The following is a 12,633-nucleotide window of genomic DNA, read 5'->3' as shown; positions in this document are numbered from 1 at the left end:
GGATCTACAAAGGTTACTCCCTGTGCAACATTATGTCACCAATTATGCACTCATGCAAGATTTTACCCCCTCCATAAGTTGCCGCCACCGTTACTCCTGCCTCTGAGCCTTAACTCTTGGTGTTCTCCTTACCTGGAGGCCTCATCTTCTAATTCTTCCTCTGCAAATCCTATTTATTATCCTCCAGGTCCAACTAAAATAAACTCTCCTCTCTTACGCACAGTCTTTTCTAACTACTCCAGCTCAAGTGGATTATCTCCCCTTACTCTCACTGTCCTTGACAACTATTAGTTATTCACATGTTTGTTTATATGTTTCTTTCCATCTCTGAGCTTGATCTGCTTGAGAGCAGGGATCACCTTATTCATCTTTGTACCTGCTCCAGTGCCCAGAACAGTGCCTGGAACATAGTAGATACTCATCTAAAATATATTTCCCCCCAAAATGTATACACACTTTAACAGCTGATAGCTCAATTTTTAAAAAGAAAGATATTTTAATAAACACTGCTTTTATAATTATTCAAAGTGTGTGTATACATTTGGGGGGGGGGAGAAGAGGAGGAGGAAGAGGAGGAGGAAATGAAAGATTGAAGTAGCAGCAGAAAGAATGCAAACTAGTACAGGATGTTTTCTCCTGAAAACCCGGATTACAATGCTCTTTGTTGTTTTAAGTGGTATAGTGTCTAGCGTAGCCATTTAGTAAGAATGAAATATTCAATGGACAATGACAATATTAACATACACACACACAGCAAAATGTCTTTCCTGCTTGGCTAGTCCCCTTCACTGTGCTTCCTCTGCACCCACCACCAGCCCAGACCTTCCCAGAAAGGCTTCCCCTGACTGTGTAACAAGCTACTCCAACTTTCATGCTGCCAAACCTAAAAGCTCTAGGAAGGCCTCTATTCTCACTGTGGGAATCCATTCTGCCTGCATGAGCTGAAATCCCCAACTGTCTGTAACCCCTCACATTATGCACATCCCAACTCTCTCTTGAGTTTCTTCTCCTTTGGTACCTGAGTCAATTCAGTTCAATAAAAACTTTAGTCTGCTTTGTGCTAAGTGCTGAGGAATATATCATAATGATGAATAAGACATGGCCCCAAGGTTTTTTGTGTGTATGTGGTGAAATACGCCTAGTATAAAATTTATCATTTAACCATTTTTATGTGTACAATTCAGTGGTATTAAATACACAATGCTGCGCAACCATCACAGCTACTTATTTGCAGACATTTTTTATTTTTTATTTTATTTTATTATTTTTTTATTTATGTTTATTGTTAAAAGTATTACAGGTGTCCCATTTTTCCCCCCCAATTGATCCCCTCCATCTCGCCTCTACCCCCTCCCCAGGCCTTCACCCCGTCATTGACTTTGTCCATGGTTTATGCATATATGCATATAACTTCTTTGGTTAATCTCTTCCCACCCTCCACCCCCCTTCCCTCTTCCCTCTGAAATATGATCGTTTGTCAATGTCTCTGGATCTATTTAGTTCACCAGATTCTTTTGTTCATTAGCTTCTTCTTAAAGAAGACCCTTCAACATTTCCTGTAGTGCTGGTTTGGTGGTGATGAACTCCTTTAGCTTTTTCTTGTCTGAGAAGCTCTTTATCTGACCTTCAGTTCTAAATGATAGTTTTGCTGGGTAGAGCAATCTTGGTTGTAGTTCCATGTTTTCCATCACTTTGAATATTTCTTGCCCTCCCTTCTAGCCTGCAAAGTTTCTGTTGAGAAATCAGCAGACAGTCGTATGGGTGCTCCCTTGATATGTAATTAACTGTTTTTCTCTTGCTGCTTTTAGGATTCTCTGTCTTTAACCTTTGGTGTTTTAATTATGATGTGTCTTGCTGTGAGCCTCTTTGGGTTCCTCTTGTTTGGGACCCTCTGTGCTTCCTGGACTTGTAGGTTTATTTCTTTTCCCAGGTAAGGGATGCAGAAATTTTTTAAATTAGTCCAAACAGAAAAATCTGTACTCACTGAATAACTTCCCATTACCTCCTCCTTCCAGGCCTTGGGAACCTGTGTTCTACTTTTTGTCTTTATGAATTTGGTATTCCTGGTTCTTCATATAGTGGAATCATAAAATATTTGACCTTCTGTGACTGGCTTAACATAATGTTTTCAAGATTCATCCATGCTGTAGCATGTATCAGAATTTAATTATTTTTTATGACTATAAAATAGTCCATTGTATATACTTACCACATTTTGTTTACCCATTCAGTGCCTCTTGTTTTTGAGGAATTTACTCTGTATCAGACAAAGCATGCCAGTTTTTGCCTACTGTTTTGCTGATCTTTGTCCAATATCTGTTCTCTCAATCTAAAACCTTCTATCCCAATACACTGCAGCAATCAGACAGGAAAAAAAATAATAAAAAGCAACCAAATAGGAAAGGAGGGAGTAAAACTGTCATTATTTGTAGATGATATGATATTGTACATACAAAATCCTAAAGACTCCACCAAAAAACTACTAGATTTAATAAATGAATTCGGCAAGGTACCAGGATACAAAATTAACACCCAGAAATTGATGGCATTTTTATACACCAATAATAACTCTCAGAAAGAGAAACTAAAAAAAATTCCATTTACCATTGAAACAAAAAAAGTTAAGATACTTAGGAATAAACTTAACCAAGGAGGTAAAAGACCTGTACTCGGAAAACTACAGGACATTGCAAAAAGTGATACAGGAATATTTCAACAAGTGGAAGAATATACAGTGTTCATGGACTGGAAGAATTAACATCATTAAAATGCCCATACTACCCAAAGCAATCTATAAATTCAATGCAATTCTTATTAAAAATACCATCTGCATATTTCACAGATCTAGCACAAACACTCCAAAAATTTATATGGAACCAGAAAAGACCCCGAATAGCCACAGCATATCTTGAGAAAGAAGAACAAAGTTGGAGGAATCACAATACCAGATTTCAAGTTGTACTACAAAGCCACTGTAATCAAAACAGCCTGGTACTGGCACAAAAACACACATATAGATTAGTGGAACAGAACAGAGAACCCAGAAATCGACCCAAGCCATTACGCTCAATTAGTATCTGACAAGGAAGCAAGAGCATAAAGTGGCTCTTCAATAAACTGTAAAGACAGTCTCTTCAATAAACGATGTTGGGAAACTGGACAGGTACATGCAAAAAAATGAAACTAGACCACCAACTTACACCATACACAAGAATAAACTCAAAATCGATAAAAGATTTAAATGAAAGATGTGAAACCATAAAAATCCTAGAAGAAAACATAGGCAGCAAAATCACAGACATCTCTCGTAGAAATATGTTTGCCGATACATCTCCAAGGGCAAGAGAAACAAAGGAAAAAATAAACAAATGAGACTACATTGAACTAAAAATTGCACAACAAAAGAAACCATCAACGAAATGAAAAGGGAACCCACTGTGTGGTAGAACATATTAGTCAATGATACATGTGATACAGAATTAATTTCCGAAATATATAAAGTACTTAAACAACTCAACATCAGGAAGACAAATAATCCAATTAAAAATGGGCAAAGGACCTGAACAGACACTTCTCCAAAGAGGACATACAGATGGCTAATAGATATTTGAAAAAATGATCATACCACTAATCATCAGAAAGATGCAATTACAACTATAGTGAGATATGCCTTCCACCTGCCAGCATGGCTATCATCAAAATGACAACAAGCAACAAGTGCTGGCCACAATTTGGCGAAAGGGAACCCTAGTACACTGCTGGTGGAAATAGACTGCTGCATCCACTGTGGAAAGCAGTATGAAGTTTCCTAAAAAAATTAAAAATTGAACTGCCTTTTGACGCCAGCGATCCAACTTCTGGGAATATATCCTAAGACTCTGGAAACACCAATAAGAAAGAAAATATGCACCGCTGTGTTCATAGCAGATTTATTTACAATAGCTAAGACCTGGAAACAGCCAAAATGCCCATCAGTTGATGAGCAGATAAAAAAGGCTGTGGTATATTTACACAATGGAATACTATGCAGATAAAAAAAAGGAGGTCTTACCCTTTGTGACAGCATGGATGTACCTCTAGATTATTATGTTAAGCGAAATAAGCCAGTCAGAGAAAGAAAAATATCACATGATCTCACTCATATGTGAAATCTAATGAACAAAATAAACTGACAAACAAAATGGGTCCAGAGGCATGGAACAGACTGACAGATCTCAGAGGGGTGGGCATGGGGAGGACTGGAAGAGATTTAGTAAAGAAGATATAAACATATATGCATAGCCCATGGACACTGACAATAGTGTGATGAAGGCCTGGGGTGGGCAAGTGGTGTGTGAAAGAGGGCAAAGGGGGGGGGGGGGGGGGACACATCTGTAATACCCTCAACAATAAAAAAAAAAATTATTTGTTGAACATTTTAGTCCTAGATTGTTGCCTGAGTTTCTGGATGTGGTCTGTCGCCAGATACTTTTCTGTGTAGAGTCTATGCAAGGAACTGGTCTTAAATTCATTCCCCTTACCTTCAAATTAACTAAATTAGTGAACATAGACACCATGGTTCAAACATTTTGCAAAACAGTGAGCTATTGCAAGAAGCCTGACCAGTGCCAGCTGCTGAGAAATGAAGCTTCCTCTGTGGGATGTTGCTAACCCTGAAACAAAATCATGGACAAAATGGTTCAGCCAATTTTAAAATCACAATTTTTTACAAATAAAAGAACATACTTAATATTTCCAAGATCTTTTCCCATATTTATTCCTTTTCAGTTTTCTAACACTGTTAAGAATGAAGTGTCATTCTGATATAAATTACTTATTTGAATTATTAGAATCAATAGGTTAAATGAAGTCAAAATATCCCAAAGTGGAGAATGCTATGTAATGCTGTACCTTAGTTGTAAGTTAAGTATGTATTATCAGAAAAATCATATTCCCTAACTTCGGAATAAAATTCATGCTCAAAGTTATTATACAGAATTATGTATAAATCAATGTTGTTAAGGAAGAAAAGATATTTTAAAAAGAAAGTTATCAAAATTCTGTTTCCCTAATGCAATACCTCAGTAAAAGAAACCAGGGCTTGTCTGAAGAAATGGCTGAGTCCAGGGTGGGCAGGGAAAGTATAAGCTGAATTTGGGGTATCTCGTCATACCAGAAAATAAGGAAATGTTTGAAAAAAGGGTCAGTGTGTGTCAAGAGAATGCAAGAACCAGCTCGAAGCATTAAAAGCACAATCCATAAAGGTAAAAATTGATAAATTAGACCTCATTAAAATAAAATTTAAAATGTCTCTTTAAAAAACAGTGCTTAGAAGAAAATGAAAAAACAGGTCACAGAAAAATAATTGCAAAATATATATCTGATAAAGGACTTCTATCCAGAATATATAAGAAACTCTCAAAACTTAATCATATTAAAAACAGAACTTAATCCTATTACAAATTGAATATTTTGAAGAGATGTTTCATAAAAGAAGATACATAGATGGCAAATAGGCATATGAAATAAGCATATAGCAAATAAGCATATGCTCACTGATCACTAGGAAAAGGCAAATTGAAATTGCATGTATGGTCAATTGATTTTCAACCAAAGCACAAAATTAGCGCACAAATAATGTTGGAACAATTGTATGTCCATACGGAAAAAAAAAAGTTTGTCTTCCACCACGTTCAAAAAATAGATCTAAGTGTAAAATCTAAATCAATTAAACTTCTAGAAGAAAATATGAAAGAAATCTCTGTGACCCAAAGGTTTATTAGATACGACACAAAAACACAATTAGATACCACTACACATACATAAGAATATCTGAAATTAGAAAGACGATAAATGTGCTGGCAAGAATGCAGAGCAACTGGAATTTTCTTACACGGTTGGCTAGAATGCAAAGTAGTACTATTACTTTGGAGAATAGTTTGGCTTTTAAAGTTAGGAACCATACAATCCAGCACTCTGAGACCTAGGCGCTTACACAAGAGAAATGAAAACTTAATGTTCACACAAACCTTTTAAGCAAATGTTTATAGTAGCTTTATTCATAATCACTAAAACTGAAAAGAGTAAAAAGGCAAATGTCCTTCAACTGGCATATATTAACTCCAAAATGTGTTATCTCTATACAATGGTACACTACTCAGCAATAAAAGGAAACAAAATACTGTTATATGCAACAATGGATGAATCTCAAATGCATTATATCAAGTAAAGAAGCCAGACTCAAAAGGCTACACTAGACACAGAAAGTAGATTAGTGGTTCTCTAAGGCTGGGAAAGTTGGGGGGAAAGAAGGAGTGGCTACTAATGGGTATTGGGGATTTTCTGGGATTAATAAAAATGTTCTAAAATTAATTGTGATGCTAGTTGCACAACTTTGTGAATACACTAAAAACCACTGAATTGTACACTTTGGATAAATTATATATTATGTGAATTTATCTCAAAAAAAAAGGTTACATTGTACGATTCCATGTTTATGGCTTTCTGCAAAAAGCAAAACCATAGGCACAGAAAACAGATCCGTTTTTGTCAGGGGCTGGGGTGGATGAAGGAGCTGACTAAGGGCTTACGAAAACTTTTGGGGGATGGAATTGTGCATCTTGATTGTAGTGGAGGTTACACAACTCTCTGCATTTGTCCAAACTCATACAATAGCTAAGCAGGATGAATTTTCCTGCAAGTAAATAAGCCTCAATAAACCTCACATTAAAAATAAAATTAAAAAACTACATTTCCCTTTAGAAAAACAGTCATTAGTTTTACGGTTTTTAATTTGTATATTAGAGTAATATAGTACTATTTGCTTATCCACAGATACTGTGTTATCAGTGGTTTGTCACAATCATAACAACTCCAAATACGTAGTTTGTTATTGCATTTTTATAACTGAAGTGGTTTTATTCAATGTTTTAAACATTTTTTAATAAAAAATGGTAATGCAGTAACTACATTTCCAGTCACAATAATAAACTTATTAACTAGCTCTGACTCTATTTTTATTTTATGAGTAAGAAATCCAGTTTGTATATGCTTATTAACTTAACAATGGGCTTTATAAAAAGAGAAATTTAATTGCTTATTTAAGAGAACTGTACTCAAAATTAAATTATTTTATTCTTGAATATTTTCTTAAAGTATGTTAGATTTTTCTACTACAGAAAAAATAAATAATGTTTTAAAATCACAAAAAAATGTCAAACATACAGAAAATCTGCAAGAATAAGAATAGTAAAAAGAATATCTATATACCACTTACCCGTATTCACTTACGCTGTCTACCCTATTTGTTGTCTTTCTCTCTCTCGCAAATATGTGTGTCTAGTTCTGAGCTCTCTAGCCCCTTCCAATGACCTATGCATCTATCCTTCCATCAGTACCACACTGCTTTAATTAATGCAGATTTCCAGTAAAGCTTGAAATGAGATAACATGAGTCTTCCAGCTTTGTTCTTCCTTTCAAAAATTATTTTGGTTATTTATTTTGGCTATTCTAGTTTCATTACCTTCCCATTTAAATTTTTTAATCTGCCCAGCCAGGCATGGCTCAGTGGTTGAGTATCGACCTAGGATCCAGGAGTGTTCGGTTAGATTCTCGGTCAGAGCACATGCCCAGGTTGTGGGCTCGATCCCCCGATGGGGGTGTGTAGGAGGCAGCCGATCAATGATGATTTTCTCATCATTGATGTTTCTCTCTCTCTCTTCCTCTCTCTAAAATCAATAAAGATATATTTTTTAAAAATAATAAATTTTTGAATCAACTCATCATTATCTACAGAGTCCAGCTGGGATTTTGTTTAGGAATGCAGCGAATCTATTTATCAATTGCAGAGAAATGGCATCTTAACAACACTGACTTTTCCAATACTAGCACACATTTTTCTCTCTCCATTTATTCAGGTCTTCTTTGGACTTTTTTCTAAGGAGAAATTTAGTTTTTATTTCTGGCATCTTCTTTTTCATGCTTGCCTACCTCTCCTCCCTCCATTCCTTAAAGTTAAATTTTGACACATTAAAGAAAGTTCTTAAGATAATAAAAAGTATTTTTTATATTTTTAAATTTTCAGTTACTAACATAATGATAGCCCTCTGTACCTAAAAGTTTTTACTTAATAATGGCTCAGAATATCTTGGCTAACTTCCTTAATTATGTGTGAATAAGTTAAATGCAGTCAACCTGTTTTTTATTAGACAGGGCAATTATTCAAACATCAGAAAAAATTCATGAAAACATAAAGTTTCAAAAATCAATACCCTTAGTGACAGGTACCATTCCCTTCATGAATCAAAAACTGTACGTGGTCATGTCACTCATAAAATTTTTTGAACAAAATAAATCATACACATGTGTAACCTAACCCCAATATTAACAAACCGTCTTAAACATGTACCCTTAAAACCTGTAACAGAGGCAGGAGCCAGCATTAGTATAAGGAGAAATCATTAACTAAGAAACATAAGACCACATTCAAAGACTATGATTGTGACAGTAATTGGTAAACTGACTATTTTTTCAAAAATCCCCTTTGTTCCTAATGACATCAAAGCCATTATTGGACTATACCAGTGTCACCCTCATGAGCAGCAGTAGTGAGTACTGGTGCATGCAAAGGATCAAAAACTACGATAAAAGGGCCTGTAATTACTAATAATTATTTCCCAAGTGTCTGTTTTACATAAAGATTCCACTTCCTAATAAGGGATACATTCAAGTCCCCTGGATAAGCTTAGTAATTTCACTGTGGGTAGTCCTGTCTGAGAATGTTATTCAAAGTCTCTGCATGGGGCCAGCAAAACATTAATAAGAACGATACAGAAGAATTATAGAAACAAAGCACACCTTGCCCGTGGTGACACTTTACAAAGCAGCCCAGGCAGTTTTGAAGCATGTGAAATGAAGGGCTCCCAGAGACAATGAGGGCACAGTTACTTATTTATTCAAGTCTTTTTATTTAATGAGTGCTTTCTGGAGGCAATGACTTAGTGGGGAGTTCACACTTCTAGTCTTCATTGTATAGTTAACTCTTTTTTCTGTGGGTAATTTCAAATAAAAGATGAAATTTTGATTAATGCTTCTGGAGTTAAATGAAAAAATGTAAAGCAGCAAGAACCAAGAGAAAACAGATTTCCTATAATTTCTACAAAATTTGAGAAATTTAAACAAATACTAATGCTTTGATGCTCACATTAGAAAATCATACATTTTAATCTTTACTGGGAAGCAGATGAATACAATTAATAAAGTACAACTTAAGTATTTTTATAATAGCCTAATAATTATGAATCACTGTGAGAGACATTAAAATAGCAGCCCCATTTTTATCCCATCCTAGACCTATGCCTTGAACTAAAAATTTGCAGTTTCACCCCTTAAAGTTGGACTGGCCTTGTGACTTGCTTTGGCCAAAAGAATGCAGTAGAACTGATATTATGCCAGTGCTGAGACTAGACCTCCAAAGGCCATGCATGCCTTGGAGTCCTACCCTGCTGCAATTATAACAAGCCTGAGCTAATCTGCAGAATAATGAAAAACTGACAGGAGACCCATCTCAGCTGAGACCATCCTAAACTGGCCAACCACTAGCCAATTTGCACACTGCAGATGCATGAGTATGAGGTGAGGTTATCCTGGTCCATCCCAGACCTGATGAACTGCTCTGCTGACACACAAACTCATAAGCATAATTAATATGTGGTTGTTGTCTTGCCATGAAATTTGGGAGTGATTTGTTATACAGTACAAGATAACTGATACAATCACCTATTTTTCCAAGTTGCTTGTCAAATTTCATTCTCTACCTGTATCTTTTCCTGTCCGTGGGTTTTCTCAATTAGCAATATCACCATTACTAGTCTTATGGTTCTTGATTATTCAATCCACTTTTATCTCTGACTCTCTCATATTCCCCATAATTAGTCACTTAGTTTTGTAGCTTATATTCAGAAATGGATCTCAAATCTACAGGGTAGGGCAAAAGTAGGCTTACAGTTGTGAGTATTCAGAACAGAGTTTGTTCTTGTATTATTATTTATTAGTTATTGTATTATTTTCCATACAAACAACTGTAAACTTACCTTTGCCCCACTGTGTGTATGTTTTTTCCCATTCTTTCTGCACTCCATTAGTAAAGGTCTTCATCATTTGTCTTCTAGGTCTCCTTTCCTCATTCTTTTGTTTCTTTATGCATTCTTTAGTCACTAAAGTAATTTTCTTACCAAAACAAAATCATTATTTTACCAAAATCTATGTCAGACTTACTGTTCCCCATCTCAGATACTTTAACAGATCCAGTTGCCAAGATAATACTCTGAACAGCTTAGCATGGGAGTGAAGATGCTCCATCATCTGGTCCCAGTCTTTCCTTTGAGTCATTTCCTACAACATCACTTCAAACTTTTTCAGTCACATCAAACCAGAATTATCACCCAAATACACCATGCTCTTTCACTTCTCTGTGCCTTTGAAATGGTATTTCCCTTCCTTCTTCCCTACCTATTGAACTTCCAATCAACTGATTCAACTCTCTGACTCTTCTCCAGCAGGCATGCAGCCCTCCTCTCCGCTCAAGCCTTCTTCCTAGTGCCTTTTCTCTGAGTATTTCACATATGCCTCTATCATGGTAATTTTTTCATATAGGTTTAATTTATACTTAGTTGAATATTGGAAAGTTGTAAATTCTTTGGAAGCGTAGCATATGAATCTTTGCATCCCTCATATGCCCAGGACAATACTTAAAATGTAATATGCTAGGGATCCTGGGGTCCCAGAGTGGAGAGAAGCTGTTCAGAGGGAATTTAGTTTTCCAGCCAAGAGCAAAATACAGATGTGGGGCAAATAAATACCTTTGCTCTTTTATTCGAAATGGAAAGTTATGCACAGCAGAGTTATTTAGCTTTTGACTCCTTCAAAACTCTAAACTTAAATATTACAATACATCAGCTATTTCACTCTTATGCAGGAAACTGATAACTATATGTTGAATTCAATTAAAGTCAGGGCTCAGAAGTGTTATAATTCCTTTCTGTTCTCATCCTTGTCTGTCTTGCATATTTGGCAGAATCAGATGAGTGAAGGGTAATTTTTGAATAAGGAAGAACTTGAAAAACAGAGCTCTCTGATAAGCAATTTTTTTTGCATTCCACTGTAAAGAGAAGAAAGACAATAATTTGATATTAAGATGCATTCAATAGCTACTTTCAAGCATATATTATATTCAGAGGGAATTCTGTAATCACATGTACACTTTGCCTCTGAAAAGAAATACAGTGACTCTGAGCAAAGTCTCTTAACTCCTCCGGGTCCCTGTTTCTTCGTCTGTAAAATGAGTGGCTGAGACTAACTTAGCATTAAACTTCAGTGAGCTTATTAAACATCAGTTTATTATAACTGGTGTCCACAATAATGAAATCAAAAGAATGCAAGATTTTTAGTAACAAAACCTTCAAGTATTAAATTATTCAGAATATACTTACAAAGATAACAAAATACACCAAAATAATTTTGAAAGATTTTTAACAAAGGTGAAAAATAGAGTATTTTCATGGCCTTCAAGAAGTTAGAAATTTCAATTAATAAGAACAACCTATTCCTACCACATAGCTGAGTTAATCATATTAAAATACTGGTCTTATAGAGAGTGAAACAACCACAGCCTTTGTAAATGAGCTGTGGGGTCTTGGACAAGTTACCTAATCTCTATTTCATTAAGGATAATAATTCCTGCCTAACTGGGGGGGTTGTAAAAATTGAATGAGATAATGTACATTCAGTGACTAGAATAGAGCAGGTACTAAATAAAAGTTTAAAAGCACTTTAACAATGCATGATTAAAAGTAACCTCTCATCCAATAATGCTATTTTTTATCATTCAACATCCTCTCATAATGCTGAAATATTTTCACAGATAGCACATGCTTCAAAGTCATTTATCTCCTCTGTTCACTAAATGGCAGGATGTGATGCCATAAAAAGAGCCACAATAATTTTATTCATAAAAACATATCAGACAACAAGTTTTGGCTTAAGTTCCATGCTGACATATGAAATTAAGGGAATACCTGGCAATAATTTTGGTGTGTAGAAATACTATAGAGAGTGGGAGCCCTTGATCTACCTTACTCTTTTCCCCAGTACTAAGTAGGATACCCTATTTTAGAAAGGGAAGAACCTATCATTTTCTTAAATGATGGTTTCTAATCTCTAAATGTTACCTTGTTTGCATATATTTAAGCAAAGTTGACTTATTAAAAAATCCTTATTGGAAATGACGAATATTTTATGAAACATTCCATTCTGTGAAATTTCTGTTCATTTAATGTAATTATGCTTTGGGTCTTGGTCCACTCAAGTTTCTTTGGACAAAACATTGTAGGAGGGGTCAGAGCCCATTGGGGACGTGTTGAGAGACAGGTTTGGGTACAGGTGCTGAGATGAGACCCATCAGGCCAAACACAATAACAGCAGCAGGAGCTGGAAGTCTCAGAGACAACTAGTAGCAAGGGAGATATCAGGTTGAAGACCAAGGAAGTATCCAATACTTCTCCTCCAGGGACAGGTGGAGATGTCTTCCCAGGAAGGCCACATCCAACAAACACAGTAGAGGCCCACTGGCTCCATTCCCCAGACTGGGATTCAGAG

At 35.7% G+C, this 12,633-nt stretch overlaps 1 protein-coding gene across 3 annotated transcripts in view; it reads right to left on the bottom strand.

Moving 5' to 3' along the window:
* The window catches only part of LHFPL6 (LHFPL tetraspan subfamily member 6), a 244,234-nt gene that overhangs the window by 193,053 nt on the left and 38,548 nt on the right, over nucleotides 1-12,633 (bottom strand). Inside the window, exon 3 of one of the 3 annotated variants that reach the window (XM_087814355.1) lies at nucleotides 10,593-11,137. The exons of the other annotated variants lie outside the window; for them this stretch is intronic. Coding sequence (XP_087670481.1) covers nucleotides 10,989-11,137 — 149 coding nt within the window. The 3' untranslated portion in view covers nucleotides 10,593-10,988. Of the gene's footprint in view, nucleotides 1-10,592; nucleotides 11,138-12,633 lie in introns of those variants that run through there. 3 annotated transcript variants of the gene reach the window in all.

The sequence above is a fragment of the Miniopterus natalensis genome, chromosome 2 (assembly GCF_054644295.1).
Source record: "Miniopterus natalensis isolate mMinNat1 chromosome 2, mMinNat1.hap1, whole genome shotgun sequence".
Taxonomy (NCBI): domain Eukaryota; kingdom Metazoa; phylum Chordata; class Mammalia; order Chiroptera; family Miniopteridae; genus Miniopterus; species Miniopterus natalensis.
The sequence above is the reverse complement of the archived record's forward strand: the minus strand, read 5'-3'. Positions and strand labels throughout refer to the sequence as shown.